Below are 17,572 nucleotides of genomic sequence, written 5' to 3' on the forward strand. Positions count from 1 at the left end.
AAAAGGTTAGGCCTTGTTCAACCAGGAGTAACTGAGTTTTAATGGTGTAGTAAGTGATAAAACTACTGAACAAGCTCACTGGCCCTGAAAAATTCATTTCACAAGTGTAGAGACTCACTTGCTAAGAAAATTAACATTGCAGATTTTTGAAAAAAATCACAATTTTTTTAAAAAAAAAAAAAAGAGTTTTTCTGTTTTCCTCTTTTGCATCTTTCCTTTAATCTTACATGTATGCCCAAATCTTTATTCACTTCCAGTACAATGATTTAAATGCAATTCATATTTCCTTTTTTTAAATTCCTGCTGGACAGTCTGTGAGTATTCTTCAATCCGATTGGTTGAAAAGCATCCCTGCTGCTTTTCCTGATCTTAGAAGTGTCTTAATGGAAGTCTTTAAAGTAATGCTCAGGTTGGATAGGATAGAATTTATAGACAGAATGCTTCCACTTGTGAGAGAACCAAAACAAAAACCAAAACCATAAATAAAAGGACAGTTACTAATAAATCCACGAAGGAAATATGGAGAAATTTCTTTACCCGGAGTGGTTAGAAGGTGGAACTTGCTACCACGGAAGTGATTGAGGCAAATAACTTAAATGCTTTCAAAAGGAAACTTGGCAAGTACAAGAGAGAAAAAGGGATAGAAATATATCCTGAAGTAGATAGAATGGGAGGAGACTAATGTGTAGTATAAACATGAGCACAGACTAGTTGGGCTGAATGACCTGTATCTGAGCTGTATATTCTATGTAATTCTGTGAAAATGCCTGATTCTGACTGGATCAATGTTAAATCAATTCATTTACATAGTCATTATCCCTATTAGAAACTTGTTGGAAAGATTAAAAACATTATGGGGGTTAAATCGATTGCGGGCAGTAGCTCAAAATGAGCAATAGTGAATCAACAGCCAGAGTTACACGCTCCCAATTTTCTTTTCCATCAAAATAATTGTCTCTTCCATTTTCCTGATGCTAATACACCTTACCAGGAATGTTTTTAATTTGTTGAACAAATATAAATTATACTAATTATATATTTAAAGTAAAATAGTATTTTTCAAAAGATACAAACTGTACAGTATATTCCTAAAATGGATCAGTCATGTGCACCTTTTATTCAGACTGAACTTTCTAGATTAATAACTTCAAATAGCCCATAGGTGCAGCTTCTGCAGGTATTTGTAACCTGTTATTTGGTATTTTTCATTGCTGAGCATGTTCTCTATATAAATGGTAACTACTAAAATTAATGAGAACAGGTAACCCTATAATTAATAGCAATTAGTTTTTTTTTTGCTTTTCAGGTCTTTTTGGTTTACAGTTTACAACAGGTAGCTTGGAAAATGCAATTCTAGTCTTTATTTAAATTCAATTTGATAACATAACTTCAAGAATATTTGATTAAAGCCAAAGTGCCTATTTTTATTAGAAGACATCAATTATACAATAAGCACCCAACTGATATTGCTGCTGTGTATACTATGAAATGAACTAGATTAAAGAAATATCCTTGCAAAATACATGTATTTATTCTGGTCCATAATATTGTAAACAAGTTAGCATGTTTTACATTAAAGCAGTCAAAAAATGCAAAGGAGAAATTATTTTAATTTCTAGATGCTGTAAGCATCACATAAACAAAATGCCAGAGAGCCAGCATTTCTACAGCTGAAAATGACTGAAGCTGATAGGGGCAAATTCAACATTCCTGTAGCAAGACTGCGTTAAAGCATGCAAGGTGGTCTCAAGAGTAGAATGGCTTTCCATGAGCTTTCAATAGCCACATCTGTTTTCACCTTGGTATAGGTGGAATTGGTGGAAGGGGTGGAGCACCTCGCTCTCTCCGGCCTGGATCTGTTACAGTAAAAGATTACAAATAATACATGATCTCTATAATTATAAGCGTAACTTTTCGATTTAAATGGAATTTTATAGTTTTAGAGGTATGGATGGATGAGAATTGTGATGCTGAGAAGTCATAAAATTAATAATTTCGTAATTCCAGAGATAAATGGTTGTCATCACTAATTTAGATATTAATTGCTTTCCAAGGCTGAAACAGAATTGGGAAACTAGTTGAGAATAAAATCAAAATTCCTCTCTGTCCCAATAATCATTCCTGCCTTCCCAAGTAATGAAAGTTTAATAAAACCTTAAATAGTATAATAATTCCATTTAATTTCTCTTTCTGCCTCATTTCAACTTAGCTTTTTTGACCCAAATGCTGCTCTGTAATATATGCCATATTTTAAATTCTGAAGTACACTGGCACCGAAGAGCATTTGCATTTTTTTTACTTTGTCAATGTTCTGCCCTCTGCTTTTGAAAGTGGGTTATAGTTTCAGAAATACAGCTTATCCTCTGTTACCTCACCCATGTGGCCATTATTCACATGTGACAAAGTTTCTATGCTGTTTTTCCCTGGTGGTAATCACAAACCGTTGACCACCTCTAGGCACTTACCCATTGTCTCTCGAGACAAGGAGGCCAAAGAAATCACAAGTGAGCCTATACTTTCCTCAAAAAATTGAACCAAGATGCAAGGCTCAGCTCTTAATTGGAAAAACAATTTCTATTATTGGATATCTTCTGAATTGATCTAGAAAATCCCTGTGGGAAAAGGAGTAACTATTCAATACAATTCTTGGCTAATATTAATCAAAAATTTAAAAATTATAAACTTCATTTTAAAATGAAGGAAGGAGATTTTTCAGTTCTTTAATGTTTCAAACTTTGTAACTGGGGTTCGAAAAGTTCCTCTGCTACTCACCTTTGCTCTCTGCTTTGCTCTGTTTACTAGGATAAGTTTTTTGGAAGTTTACATATGGTTCTGGTGGTGGAAAATCAGAGATGGAATGGAAAGAAAATCTGCCTTCCCACTCATCTATGGTCAGAGAAAAGAATTATTAGTTTTACAATACATGGACATCAGCATATCTATTTGCATGGGAGACAAATTTTAACATTTCAAAATGTATATATTGCAATATTTGTAACTTATTTCTGGGAAATAACATAAAAGTGTGTATAATATTGAATCCAGTAATTGTTGCGGGACTTCATGAAAAGTCTCCAGCAGTGCAGATGGTGCACCAAGTGGTATGGGCTGGGCTCTTGGCTGCAATTTCCTATACAGCAAGTTCTCTATACTTAGCCTGCCATCAGGAGAGACACAACACAGGAACGAGGATTGGAATAAAAGATTGACGTGAATTATATCAATTGAATTTTCCTCACAGTTCAACCAATAGACTGCGCAATTTAAACTTTATACTTCAGTTAAGTGTTAGTCCCTCAACAATCTTGTGTATATATACTGAAAAATGGAGATGGGGGTAGAGTAAACCAGGTGTAGTTTTTACCTTCACACATTGACTGTGAGGACTCCTGAAAGCCATTCCTCATTGACGTTGATGGGGGAGGTGGGCCAACAGGACTTCCTCGGTCAGGAGGAAGTGGAGGTCTGAAGCCATTTCTTGCGTCTGGACCCATTCTACTTGGGGGCTGTGGGACAGGTGGTGCTTTCTGGATACTACCATTTCTGCCAGCTGGAGGTGGTGGTGGAAGAGGTCCTGTTTTAAGGAGTTCAGAATGTATTTAGTATGCAGTCTCATATTGTAATTCCCAAGAAGTCAAAGTTTTCTCTCGGAAATAAATAGTGTGTATATCAAAGACCTGTTTTAACAATGGCTCTAGAATTCAAATCTACATGCTATTTTGATCAACACAAAATTATCCTTATTTAGGTTCCACAATATTTTTTGAACTGGGGATTATTGCTGGAAGTGTATAAAATAAAAAAGTGCCAGTCTCTTTTTCCTCATCTTCATAATCCTTTTTTAAAAAAAAACCTTTAGGCTCATTTAATTAAATTTCATTTAATCAGAAATATGCCACCTTTGAGAGTTTCTAAAATTTTGCCTTTTCCCCATGTTTCTTTATTTTTACTGGTCCCCCAATTTATAGTGCCCTTAGCCCCATTCACAATGTATGTGATAATAATAAGCCATAGGCTTAGATTATTCTTGAGTTTTGTAAAAATAAAAACCTACACTTACACACTGTAAAAATCCCAAACTTAAATGGAAAGAACTTTCATTGATAAATTACCTTTTACACCCCCAGACACCCCAAAGTGTTCACAACTAATTACTCTGTAATCATTGTTGTTATGGAGGAAAATGCATCAGCTAATTTGTGCACAGCAAGATCCCACAAGCAGCAATGAGGTAAGTGATCAATTAATCTGTTGTTGGAAGTGTTGAGATGTTGATTGATGGTGTACTTCTGCATTGGACAGGAGAAGAACTTGTCTGCTTTTCTTTGAATACTGCTATAGGATTTTTTTATGTCCATCTAAACAGGCAGATGGGGCTCTGATTTATTCAGAAAGATGGCACCTTTGCCAATGCAGCTCTTACTAAATACTGCATTGAAGTGTCATCATAAATTATATCCTCAAATCACTGGAGTGGGTTTGAAGCTACAACCTTCTGACTTAGAAATAACACAAAGAAGCTTAGTGGCATGTTATTCATTTTTCACTCATAAGGAAGGGCCTATTAACATAGTTAAGTTCCTTTGTCAACCCATATTTCCTAATTAGAAAACTTCAAATTGCAAAAATCTATCATTTTGAAACCAGACATCATTTTCTCATTCAGCTAAGACACTTGTTTTTGTTACAAATTAAAAGACTAAAAGAATATTCAAAAATATTAATTTTTCACAAATTTCAAAATCTGTTTGGTGGATTAAAAGGGAAGAGAAACAGAAATCAGTTATCTATCTCTGTCCCCTTCTCCTCCTTTACATTCCTCCCACTACTTCTCTTCCCATTCCTCCATACCCCTTCATCACTCTATCTTTGTTTCATTACTTTCCCATTGTCTCCTCCCATTTCCAACCACTCTTTGCTATTTGGTGTGCTAACCCCTTCCCACCACCCAGCCCCCAACCCTTTGCTAAAGCATTTACGCTGCTAAGTGGGGAGAGTACAGGAAGGAAAAGGAGGTAGAAGCCAAGGCTACTTCAAATGCACCGAGAATGTGTTGGTGCAACTTCTGCAACCCAAGGAGCAGAAGGTAACAAATGATGTCATTAGAACTTTGGAAAAGGAAGATATCAGTGGTGCAGCTCAACGAATAACTAACAGATACCAGCTCTCAAGTGGCAATGAGATGCTGTAATTAACACAAACTGTAACCAATGCACAGAAGCCTTAGCTTTTAACCTTGGGTTTACACTATTTGAAGGGGTGGGGGCAACAAAGAAAATGGTGCAATGTTTGTTGAACATACCCGATCTGCTAGGGGGGTCTCTTACAGGCGGTGGAGGTCTTTCACTGGGAGGAAGAGGACCACTTCGAATTGGCCCAGGTGATGCTGATGAAGAAATGCTGTGGAGAGACAAATTCCTCTGAGGGAGTTTTGGAATTTCAACATCTGTAGCAGTGCTGGGATGAGTGGGAGGTGGTCCTGGCCTATTAGGGGGTGGTGGGGGAGGAGCCTGGAAAGAGGGAACTGGCCTAGGTGTTTGAGGGACAGGTGGTTTCTGATGTTGTGGTGGAAGTGGAGGGCCATTCCTGTTGATTGAGGGCCTACTTGTCATAGGAGGTGGCGGAGGCCTATCATCCGTCATTCTAACAGGAGTAGGAGGCAGTGGCGGTCTGTTTGTACTGGGAATTGGAGGAGTTGATGGAGATGGCTTATCTTCAGCAACCCGGCCAGGGGTGGGAGGCAGAAAAGATCTATTTGCACTGTTAAGTGAAGGAGTTGGAGAGAATTGACGAGATGACCCTTGATTGCGATTCAGTAGAGAAGGTCCTGTGTTTGGCAATCGATTTCCTGGAACAGGTGGAGGACCCCTGTTCTGCATACTTGATGCTGATGGTCGAGGTGCATTTGGTAAAGGTGGTGGTCCTGCATCAGGCTTTGAAAATTTTGGTTGACTTGGTGGCTGCAATTTATTTCTTGGTAGCTCAGGGTTATTACTCCTGGGAAAAGGTAATGACCCAGGGCCAGGCAACCTTGGAGCACTGTTTGTTGCAAATGGTCTGGGACCAAATGATCTTCCACCAGGAGGCATAACTGGTGGTCTGCTTCCTCCAGAATCTGTAGATGGAAATGTAACAAATGTATGATTTACAGGAAATATGCAAATAGTTTAGCACAGCTTGCTAATAATTACATATAGTAGAACAGCAACATTACCTTTTCATTATAATTTTGTTCTGCAGCAATTCATTTGTCTTAATTGTAGACTGCCAAATACAGTAGTTACATCCTGCAGTGTACTCAGATCAATCAGACTCAACTATTTCCTCTACACATTTTTCCATTTTCTCCTTGAAAGCCACACTTTACAGGCATTGTGCAAACCAACATGACATGGGGTTCCAGGAATACAATTAGGGTTTTAATTACACTGATGAGAGATCATCACCTATTTTGTTCTTGTTACAGTAATTTTAAATTATAAGCCGATGGAAGGAATAGAACTCGCCCCTAAGGTTTGTCCTGAAAAGATAGATTTACTATAACAAATGTGAAAAATCATTAAGTGGGCAACCAGATTTCTGTAGGATCTGATATGATGCAGCTCCTTTGTCCATTAGTGATTCTGGTCTACCACTTGACATACAGAGAAACTCAGAACACATTCACAATTCGTATTTCTAATCACCACCCACAGACTGGCCCTTATAGTATGCAGCAGGTGGTGGTGGTGGGGGTGGGGGGGGGGGCGGTATCCTTGTTTAAATACTAGGACCTCAAGCACTATCCCGCCAAAGGCAATGGGATCTGAGGAAGCCTCTTAATTATCATGCTATTAGCAGGTACCTGGACTAAGAAGGGAGGCCAATCCTCCCTTCATAAATATTTTTTTAATTTTTCATGGGATGTGGGCATCGCTGGCTAAGCCAGCATTTATTGCCCATCCCTAATTGCCCTTGAGAAGGTGGTGGTGAGCTGCCTTCTTGAACTGCTGCAGTCCATGTGGGGTAGGTGCACCAACATTGCTGTTAGGAAGGGAGTTCCAGGATTTTGACCAGCGACAGTGAAGGAACGGTGATATAGTTCCAAGTCAGGATGGTGTGTGGCTTGGAGGGGAACTTGCAGGTGGTGGTGTTCCCATGCATCTGCTGCCCTTGTCTTTCTAGGTGGTAGAGGCCGCGGGTTTGGAAGATACAGGCTAAGGATCCTTGGTGCTTTGCTGCAGGGCATCTTGTAGATAGTACACACTGCAGCAACTGTGCATTGGTGGTGCAGGGAGTGAATGTTTGTGGATGGGGTGCCAATCAAGGGGTTGCTTTGTCCTAGATGGTGTTGAGCTTCTTGAGTGTTGTTGGAGCTGTACCCATCCAGGCAAGTGGAGAGTATTCATCACACTCCTGAATTGTGCCTTGTAGATGGTGGACTGGCTTTGGGGAGTCAGGTGAGTTATTCGCCGCAGAATTCCTAGCCCCTGACCTGATTTTGTAGCCAAGGTATTTATATGGCTACTCTAGTTCAGTTTCTGGTCAATGGTATCCCCCAGGATTTTGATAGTGGGGGTTTCAGCAATCATAATGCCATTGAATGTCAAGGAGAGGTGGTTAGATTCTTTCTTGTTGGAGATGGTCATTGCCTGGCACTCGTGTGGCGCAAATATTACGTGCCACTCATCAGTCCAAGCCTGGATGTTGTCCAGATCTTGCTGCATCTGGAAATGGGCTGCTTCAGTATCTGAGTCGCGAATGGTGTTGGACATTGTGCAATCAGCAGCGAACATCCCCACTTCTGACCTTATGCATGAAGGAAGGTCATCGATGAAGCAGCTGAAGATGTTTGAGCCTAGAACACTACCCTGAGGGACTCCTACAGTCATGTCCTGGGACTGAGATGATTGTCCTCCAACAACCACAACCATCTTTCTTTGCACTCGGTATGACTCCAACCAGCAGAGAGAGTTTTTACCCTGATTCCCATTGACTCCAGTTTTGCTAGTGCTCCTTGATGCCATACTCGGTCAAATGCTGCCTTGATGTAAAGGGCTGTCACTTTCACCTCACCTCTTGAGTTCAGCTCTTCTGTCCATGGTTGAACCAAGGCCATAATGAGGTCAGGAGCTGAGTGGCCCTGGCGAAACCCAAGCTGAGCGTCACTGAGCAGGTTATTGCAAAGCAAGTGCCGCTTGATAGCACTGTTGACAACTCCTTCCATCACTTTACTGATGATTGTGAGTTACTGATGGGGCGGTAATTGGCCAGGTTGGACTTGTTCTGCTTCTTGTGTACAGGCCATACCTGGACAATTTTCTACATTGCCAGGTAGATGCCAGTGTTGTAGCTGTACTAGAACAGCTTGGCTAGGGGTGCAGCTAGTTCTGGAGCACAGGTCTTTAGTACTATTGACAGAATGTTGTCAAGGCCCATAGCCTTTGCCGTATCCACTGCCTTCAGTCATTTCTTGATATTATGCGGAGTGAACTGAATTGACTTCAGGAGGAGGCCGAGATGGATCATCCACTCGGTACTTCTGGCTCTGGCTCCTGCACTCTTCATTGAACCAGGGTTGGTCCCCCGGCTTGATGGTAATGGTAGAGTCGGGGATATGCCGGGCTATGAGGTTACAGATTGTGGTTGAGTATAATTCTGCTGCTGATGGCTCACAGCGCCTCATGGATGCCCAGTTTTGAGTTGCTAGGTCTGTTCGAAATCTATCCCATTTAGCACGGTGGTAGTGCCACATAACACGATGAAGGATAGCCTCAATGTGAAGACAGGGCTTCGTCTCCACAAGAACTGTGCGGTGGTCACTTCTACCAATACTGTCATGGACAGATGCATATGCGGCAGGCAGATTGGTGAGGACGAGGTCTTCACCTCTTATTGGTTCCGGCACCACCTGCCACAGATCCATTCTAGCAGCTAAGTCCTTTAGGACTCAGCCAGCTCGGTGGTGCTACCAAGCCACTCTTGGTAATGGACAGTGAAGTCTCCCACCCAGAATGCATTCTGTGCCCTTGGCACCCTTAGTGCTTCCTCCAAGTGCTGTTCAACATGGAGGAATACTAATTCATCAGCTGAGGAGGGCGGTAGGTGGTAATCAGCAGGAGGTTTCCTTGCCCATGTTTGACCTAATGCCATGAGACTTCATGGGGTCTGGATTCAATGTTGAGGACTTACAGGGCAACTCCCTCCCTACCACTGTGCTGCCACCTCTGCTGGGTCTGTCCTGCTGGTGAGACAGGATATATCCAGGGATGGTGATGGCTGTGTCTGGGACATTGTCTGTAAGGCATGATTCCGTGAGTATGACGACGTCAGGCTGTTGCTTGACTAGTCTGTGGGACAGCTCTCCTAACTTTCGCACAAGCCCCCTGATATTAGTAAGAAGGACTTTGCAGGGTTCACAGGTCTGGGTTTGCTTTTTTCATTTCCGGGGCCTAGATTGTAGCAGTTAGATACAACTAAATGGCTTGCTCGGTCATTTCAGAGGGCATTTAAGAGTCTACCACGTTGCTGTGGTATAATGAGAGTGCCCCAAGTGCCCCTATATGCAGTGGTCATAATGATATTTTTATATATAAATGTCACTCTTCAGTGGTTCAAGGGTTTAGGTCCCAATTGCAACCGGTCTCACAGCCAAGAAAGAGTAGCCAAAGAGATATACTGATCTGATGAGGTATATCCGCACTGACCATATGTTGGTCTATCTGAGATGCATGGAAATTTCCGATGGAGGGAATCACTGCTGGAAATTTTGGGCCCCATGTTTCTTCCATCTATGGGGTCATAGTGTAAACCATATGATTAGATACGGTCATGCAGGCCCCCACCTGCCAAGAATGACACACATTAATTTCGCCACATGAACATTGATTTTTAAACTGTTACTGGAGTAAAGAAAGAAACCACCAGACCCTTGACTGGAAAGACATTTGCATAGTAACAAACAATACTTGGAAAGGACAAAGGCGCTCCAATTTCATCCACAATGGACTTTTGATTACCAGATGTTGAAGGTGGAGAAGCTAGCATTCCAGGTTAACTGCTAAGATGGCCAAATACACAAACAGACGTGGTCAGACCAGTTTAGTCACATGACTAACTGGCTGTTGGGAGTTTTTTGAATTTGAACTTGCCAGAGTTTTAAAACTCAGTAAGCTGTTTGCTCCTGGACTCTAAACATCTCTCTCCTGTCTGCTCTCTTCTCACTCTCACCAGCTTCGGAATCCATTGAAGACATATGAACCCCAAGGGAGATAAGTCTCCTACAGTGAACAAGGTTTAAGAAGAATACTAGGCCCCAATGAAAAGCAAGATCTACCTACAAGCAAGGACTACAGCAAGCTCAAAGCAGTGTAACAAAAACTGCTCTTCAGAGATTGCCTCAAAACTCTATTTTTTCTTCTGCTCTTTTCTGTCTCTATTTGAATGTGCTCATCGTGTATGCATGCTAGCATGGGGCACGGCGTGTATCCGTAGGCATTAACCGAATTAGAGTTTAATTTTTAGTAAATTTCACTTTTCTTATTTAAACCTAAGAAAGTCTGTTTGTGCTCATTTTTTTTGCCTTATAATTGGAAAGCGGTGAACAAGGATTCACCAAGGGGCAGCTCAAAACACTGTGTTTAAAAATTAAACCCTGTTACAATAAGAACAGGTGAAGGCTAAAAGGGACCCCTAGACACCTTTCTCACCTGGTCATAACAATACCCTCCTTTGAAGTAACTTTGACTATACCAACACCTCTATTCCATTACAAACTAAAAACCTCTTACCTCGCATCAAAATCAGCCAAGTGGCTATAATTCCTTCTATATACCACAAAGCAATAAATATAAAAATGTAATTCAAAACACACAGTAGCTTTCAACCATATCAGTCAATGTAATAAGATGAGTAACTCCATTAAGGAAACAGCACTGTCTGAAAATAGAAACTAGTAAGCATGTACAAAATAAAAACAAAAACGGTGATTAGAAATTATTAGACAAGATTAAAATTAATTACAACTTACCTGAACTCTCTCGGCCACCTGCAGACCTAAGCTTTGGCATTCCCCCTGCAAATAATCCACCTAAACCAGCAGGTCCACCACCGCCAACTCCTCCACCACCTCCACCTCCGCCGCCGCCGCCGCCACCACCTCCGCCGCCGCCGCCACCACCTCCGCCTCCAGGTCCTTTAGGTGCTGGTAAGGTAAGAAAAATGCAATTGATATATTATTTGTAAAGGATTGTTAAACCATCCCCATAATATAGTAATATAGGGTATAGATTGTGAGATGTAGCTTCGAGCATGTAGTCTCATTTGCCAATAGGGAAGACTGAAGAAACCAGTTTGGAGGCCAATAGTCTGCGAGATTCCCAATTTTCTGGTCATTAAAGTTGGAAAATATATCTGCATATAATGTATTCTCATGTCAGAATGCCAGAATTACATTCTTATTCCAGAGGAAAATATCTTTATATGCAAATTGAATAGGTCTTTTTCTTTTCTCAACACAATTTGGGCAAGACGTTTGATCATGAAACAAAAAAGCCTTTTTGAATCCTGGCAACTAGATTTAAAAAAAAAAAGAGTAAACAAATGTAATTAGAATTTTAAACAGCAAATGGCTGAAAAGTGCAAATTTTATCTGTGGAAACGTTTTAACAGTGTGTAAATTGATTATATATTGGATATAAATTCATATAAGAGGTACAGACTTTGAATGATATATCCAATAGTGCAGCACAATTTTATAATGCAGCAAAGCATCAGGGCCTTCACAAATTAGAATAAGATTAATTTTTCAAACTTACCACTAACAATTGGTGCACTCCTGTCATTGGTAACAGCCTTCTTCAGCTTTTTTGACTTGCATATGTCTGACAAAAGAGCATTTCTTCCTGCCTGTTCATTTCTGTTTAGCATAGGTTTTTCTGTATTTGCCTAATTTTTGCAAGGGGAGGGAAGAAAAGTATAGTTGTTACTCATTTGATGGAAATATAAAGTGTTACCAGCAGGAATTCTAATTATTTTGTGGTTCAGTAAAGCAATTCGAGCTATTGATCAATTAGATTTGACTTTCAGGGTGGCTGATCACTCAAAACGGCCATTTTATTTTGTAGCATACCATGTGAGAAACAGTTTCCATGTTTAATATGGACTTCAAATACTTCCGTTTTAATCCCTCAATCCCATTGCATCGGTGATACGAAATTGGAGGAAATAGATTGTTATAAAGGAAATAGAGATGCTGTGGTGTTGGCGATGGCAAATGAGAGGATGTGGACTTTGTGAAGGGATGTTAGTTATGTCATTATTTGGAAGGTGGAGCATGAGTTGTTCAGGGGAGTGGGAAGGTGAGGTGTAATATGGCATACTGGGTAGTTTGGACAGAGTAGTGAACAACTGGTGGCGGAAAGAATGCTGATTTTTCCCATTTCTGATGAAAGGTTACAGTCCTGAAATGTGAACTCTGTTTTGCTCTCCACAGATGCTGCCAGACCTGCTGAGTATTTCCAGCATCTGTAATATTTTGCTGTTGTGTTGTAAAGTATGATGTTGGGTGGAGGGTTTTGGGAAACGGTGGTTAGATTAAGAGTACCAAGTAGCAGTAGAATGGTAGGGAGTACACTGTGACCCCGCCGTAGCATGGGACTTAATGTAACACGGATCTGTCTTGGAGCCCAAAATTTTCATTCTGCAAATGTGGCGACAAGCCTCGCCTCCCCTCCCCCCACTACGAACACTGCCAACCCCTTTAAAAAATAAAAATTAGAAGTCATTGAATTATTTGGCTGATTTGACACAGCACCTACTTTATTCATTTATTTTGGAGAACGGGGACCAGAAACTGTAGGAATATGCATGCAATATCGGCCCTGGCACTGGCGGGATCAAGCCTGAGCGCAAGCCACCAGCTATGAAATAATGCAATTCCACCTGGAACACAGAACCCATGGACTGTGTTATAGCAGTATCCCAGTGTAGTTGGGAGGATTAGGGTAGTAAATAATTGTTACCAACTGAGGTTTGCTGTAGATAGCTTTTTAGGTTCAGCAGCTTCTGTCATTTTGTAAGTAGTGCTAGTGTTTTACTTATGCAGGAGTCGACTCATTAGTACATAGTGGAACTGTGGGGTTATAATATTAGTACTCCCTTGATTGGAAACTGGATATTTGTGTCTTTCGCAGATATACTGCTTCAATATTTCCAAAGGAAACCCAAGCAAAGATTTGGTGACATGAGCTTGCTTTATTTCACGGTAAGATCATGGGACAGGACGTCAGAAATGCTCCTTCCATCAATATCGGCGACCACGCTCTGGAAGTGGTTCAAGTGTTCACCTACCTAGGCTCAACTATCACCAGTAACCTGTCTCTCGATGCATAAATCAACAAGCACATGGGAAAGGCTTCCACTGCTATGTCCAGACTGGCTAAGAGAGTGTGGGAAAATGGTGCACTGACACGGAACACAAAAGTCCGCGTGTATCAAGCCTGTGTCCTCAGTACATTACTCTACGGCAGCGAGGCCTGGACAACGTACGTCAGCCAACAGCAACGTCTCAATTCATTCCATCTTCGCTGCCTCCGGAGAATCCTTGGCATCAGGTGGCAGGACCGTATCTCCAACACAGAAGTCCTCGAGGCGGCCAACATCCCCAGCTTGTACACCCTACTGAGCCAGCGGCGCTCGAGATGGCTTGGCCATGTGAGCCGCATGGAAGATGGCAGGATCCCCAAAGACACATTGTACAGCGAGCTCGCCACTGGTATCAGACCTACCGGCCGTCCATGTCTCCACTTTAAAGACGTCTGCAGACGCGACATGAAGTCCCGTGACATTGATCACAAGTCGTGGGAGTCAGTTGCCAGCGATCGCCAGAGCTGGCGGGCAGCCATAAATGCGGGGCTAAAGTGTGGCGAGTCGAAGAGACTTAGCAGTTGGCAGGAAAAAAGACAGAAACAGCCCTGACAACCAATTTTATCTGCAGCACCTGTGGAAGAGTTTATCACTCTAGTATTGGCCTTTATAGCCACTCCAGGCACAGCTCCACAAACCACTGACCACCTCCAGGCGCTTACCCATTGTCTCCTGAGACAAGGAGGCCAAAGAAGAAGATGGATATACAGAATTGAAATATAAATCAGACTCATTTAATTCAAATATTACAACTCATCTGCATAATAATACAAAATAAAGAACATGCCATGCTTCCTCACATCAAATGGTCCATCTTGCTTGACTGACAAAATGACTCTTAACTGTTCTCCAGCATTTCTGATTGATCTCTGTGAAAGCTCTCACAACTTTCTCTCTCTCTCTCTCTAAAAAAACGTATCCGAATAATATCCTGTTGCAAAAAGTGTTTCTGTCAACCTGTATCCGGCCTCTCATATTTCTCTATCCACAGCCAAAAAAGGATTAAAGGCTTTCCAATACATTGGTTGTGAGGTGTTTATTGATTGACAAGACGGTTTTGAAAAATTGCTCATAGAGAATCAAAGCTAGCCCATCATTATCTTGACTACTTATCGTCCTTTTTTAAACAAGTTCGTCTGAATACACACTTTAAAATTCCAACATTTAAAAAAAAAATTCCCCTTTCTAGAAAAATGTACAAAACATTCCAAAAATGTAACCGTAATCAAGGTGAGATGCGTGGGGTAGTCAAAATTCAGTTGGAGAAGTGAGCAATTGCAGAAGGAGTAGTTAGTTTGGGGAAGGTGTATAGGTGTAATAAGGACTTGAGGAAAGTGGATAGTGAATGGTTGAGAGAGGGAAAATGAGGGGAAGAAGTCTGGGCAGTCGCTAGTTAGGGTTAAATGGTTTTTGTACAACAGTGGGTAGCAGAAGGAAGTAAACAGTTTGGAGATAGTGTGATGAAAATGCCACAAGCCAAATGGAAAAAATATTAATTTGGTCAAGTGGAACTTTGCCTGAGACTCTTACTGGAAATTGTCACAAATAACTTTTTAAAAAAAGGAATAGCTAGCAGCCAAAATGGCCAGGAACATTTGCATGCGAAAAGACCAAAGGATTAGATGGGAGACAGACATGATTGACACAGCCTAGCCAGTGCTCTCGGATTCAATTATCTGAGATAGCCTTGTCAATATCTGGTCATCAAAAGCCATCAACACCCATTGACTTTGAAAGTGCCAACTCCCCTACAAAGTATGACTAGACAGCTAAGGGGAGAGCCTTGAATTTCAGAGAAAATTCCAGAAACTTCTCATTAAAACACAAAAAGGTGGTTGAATCATGTGACTGTTTGTGCAACTCTGGAAGTTTGTGAGTGGTGACTCAGAAGGAGGCTGTAACTGAAATCCAGCAAAGGAACATCTCTCTCCTCTCACTCTCTCCAGTAGAGATCCAGAGAAGCCTCAAGCTGCAGCTGGTGGAAGCCAAGTCTACAGATCCTTACTGCCAGCAACTAGGGGACAAGGATAACGCCCCTCTTCTGCCTTCCAGAACCTGAGAAGCAAGCCCGAACCATGCACGTGGCCCAGCAAGGACTTCAGGACCACAACTTCAACTCTGGACTCTGGGACTAAGCTTCAGTATTTAAATTCTATTTATTACGGACTCTTCTCCAACCTTCCAACTCTGTTTTTTTCCCTCTATAATCTATTTGTGTGTATGGGACGTGAATGCATAGCGTATTTTAGTAATTTTTAATCAGTTTAGAGCGATAAGGTTAATAAACTTACATCTGTCTTGTTTAAACTCAAGAAAACCTGTCCAATTGGTTCATTTACAATTATATTAGAAGAACAGGAGCAAGTGCTCACTGAGATGGTAAGTTAAATCACTGTTCAAAAAAAAACCCTGTTGCAGTCAAACCAGAGAAGGGACAAACGGGGAGCCTGAGACCCCTTTCTCACCTGGTTGTAACAAAAGGTAGTGGTCAGACACTGGGAAAGTGAGGTAGCAGTGGATATCTGTGGAGCAATGCAGTTATTTATGAAGATGAAGTGTAGGGCTGTAGTTTGAAATAAACATAAATGGGAAGTAGCAAATTTAAAACAGGGTATGAACACATAGAAGACATATGGAAATCAGGAGCCACAGAGCAGAGAAAATCTGGGGTAAAGCAAATATCCCAATGTTATTTATCCAGACCCCATTTATTTAATGAATTTGCAGCTGTTGCATTTTGCCTGAAGACAATTCAACTTGCTGAACTGCTGTTCAATTTATCAGGGGCATATTTAATCATTTTGTTTGTAGCTGGCACGCAGTTTGTGAAGCTTGATTTCATCTGTTATGTACTAATTTATTTCACTTATCTATGGTTGGTTATTTTGTCCTGCAGCCAACAAGACCTGCCAACATGTTAGGCAGCAGTAGAGATCCTCAGAAACAGAACTCAGAGTGGAAGTGCTGCTGAGACATTGGAGTTCAAGAGTGGGCCTGTCTAGAGTGCAGGTGCCAGAGGAGTTTCCTTGAGGCCGGAGAGGAATTAAAAATAAAAGTGGGTAGCAAAGTTGTTTGGGCCAAGCAGGGCCTGAAGAGTGTGTTTGGGCAGAGGAATTGAGCCCGAGGTCCATTCACAGTGGATATCCTTAGAAGAAGATTAAAGCCTGCAACTGTAGAAAAGAAGCTGTGGCTGGGGATCACCAAGCTCCACAGCACCATCTGGTGGTGTAAATCCTGAGATTATTAATACAATTCCAATTTAGAGCAGATGTTAAATGGCAATATACATTAGAAGAACACAAGTGTGAGCATTTTAGCATTGGAATTGCCATAGGAAATGTTTGCACTGGAGGTTTTAATGATACATTCCAGATATTCCATTTATTTTCTGTAAATGCTACACTGGGAGAAGAGGTGACAGGACACAGGCCTTGGGAAGAATAAGAGGGGGACGAAAAAGAAATAGAACCAGGTGGGAAAGGATTAACCATGCGCTGCAGGTTGTATTTTCCCCACACCCAACATCAGAAAATGTTATTTCCAGCCCTCAATGGCATCCTGCTCATCACATCATGCAATGCGCTGTCATCATCTGAAAGGAAAGTGAAAAAGGGATAGCCAGAAGCAAAGATATAGAGTGAAAAACTGAAGAGAAAATGAATAAAAAGTAGAAGAGATAAGACAGATCCAATATCCACCATATCCTTTGGCCTTATCTCCATTCCCCTCGCTTTCTATCCACTCTAACGCCTCTCACTGTTGCACCATTCTTTCCTCCTCATTCAACCCACTTAACCCTAACAGCTTAACAGTAATTCCAGACATTCCATTCGTTATGACTTTTAGGTATGACAAAATCATGAAACTGCAAGAGTCACAAAGAAGAAGGATGCAAAAGACACTACTTACATCATCCTCTATCTGTGCAACACCACAGGAGAGCCATCTTTTTCCTTACATTTGCTCCATCAACACCCTACTTCCTTGCTTCACATTTGCACTTTATTCCATCAATCTCTTTCATGTTCACCGCATACCACCAACCTTCCTATTGCTTTGTGTGCTAACCTTTCACCAGTTCCCACTCAACCGGAATGTCTGTTTTACTATCTATGCATCTCTATCAACCTGTTCTCATTCGCTCACTCACTAGCCTCTCTCCAGCCCT

The 17,572-nt window shown here is 41.3% G+C and overlaps 1 protein-coding gene across 4 annotated transcripts in view; it reads right to left on the reverse strand.

Annotated features, from left to right (window-relative positions):
* Window positions 1-1,398: 1,398 nt before the first annotated feature.
* Window positions 1,399-17,572, reverse strand: part of LOC137372074 (WAS/WASL-interacting protein family member 1-like) — a 127,360-nt gene continuing 111,186 nt past the window's right edge. For all 4 annotated transcript variants that reach the window (XM_068035446.1, XM_068035447.1, XM_068035445.1 and 1 more), the window contains exons 3-8: window positions 11,796-11,925; window positions 11,009-11,182; window positions 5,303-6,115; window positions 3,365-3,574; window positions 2,773-2,886; window positions 1,399-1,856 (exon numbers count right to left, since the gene is read on the reverse strand). In XM_068035446.1, the coding sequence (XP_067891547.1) occupies window positions 1,795-1,856; window positions 2,773-2,886; window positions 3,365-3,574; window positions 5,303-6,115; window positions 11,009-11,182; window positions 11,796-11,925 (1,503 nt within the window). In that variant the 3' untranslated portion in view covers window positions 1,399-1,794. The remainder of the gene's footprint in view (window positions 1,857-2,772; window positions 2,887-3,364; window positions 3,575-5,302; window positions 6,116-11,008; window positions 11,183-11,795; window positions 11,926-17,572) is intronic.

Source organism: Heterodontus francisci, chromosome 7 (assembly GCF_036365525.1).
Source record: "Heterodontus francisci isolate sHetFra1 chromosome 7, sHetFra1.hap1, whole genome shotgun sequence".
Lineage (NCBI taxonomy): Eukaryota > Metazoa > Chordata > Chondrichthyes > Heterodontiformes > Heterodontidae > Heterodontus > Heterodontus francisci.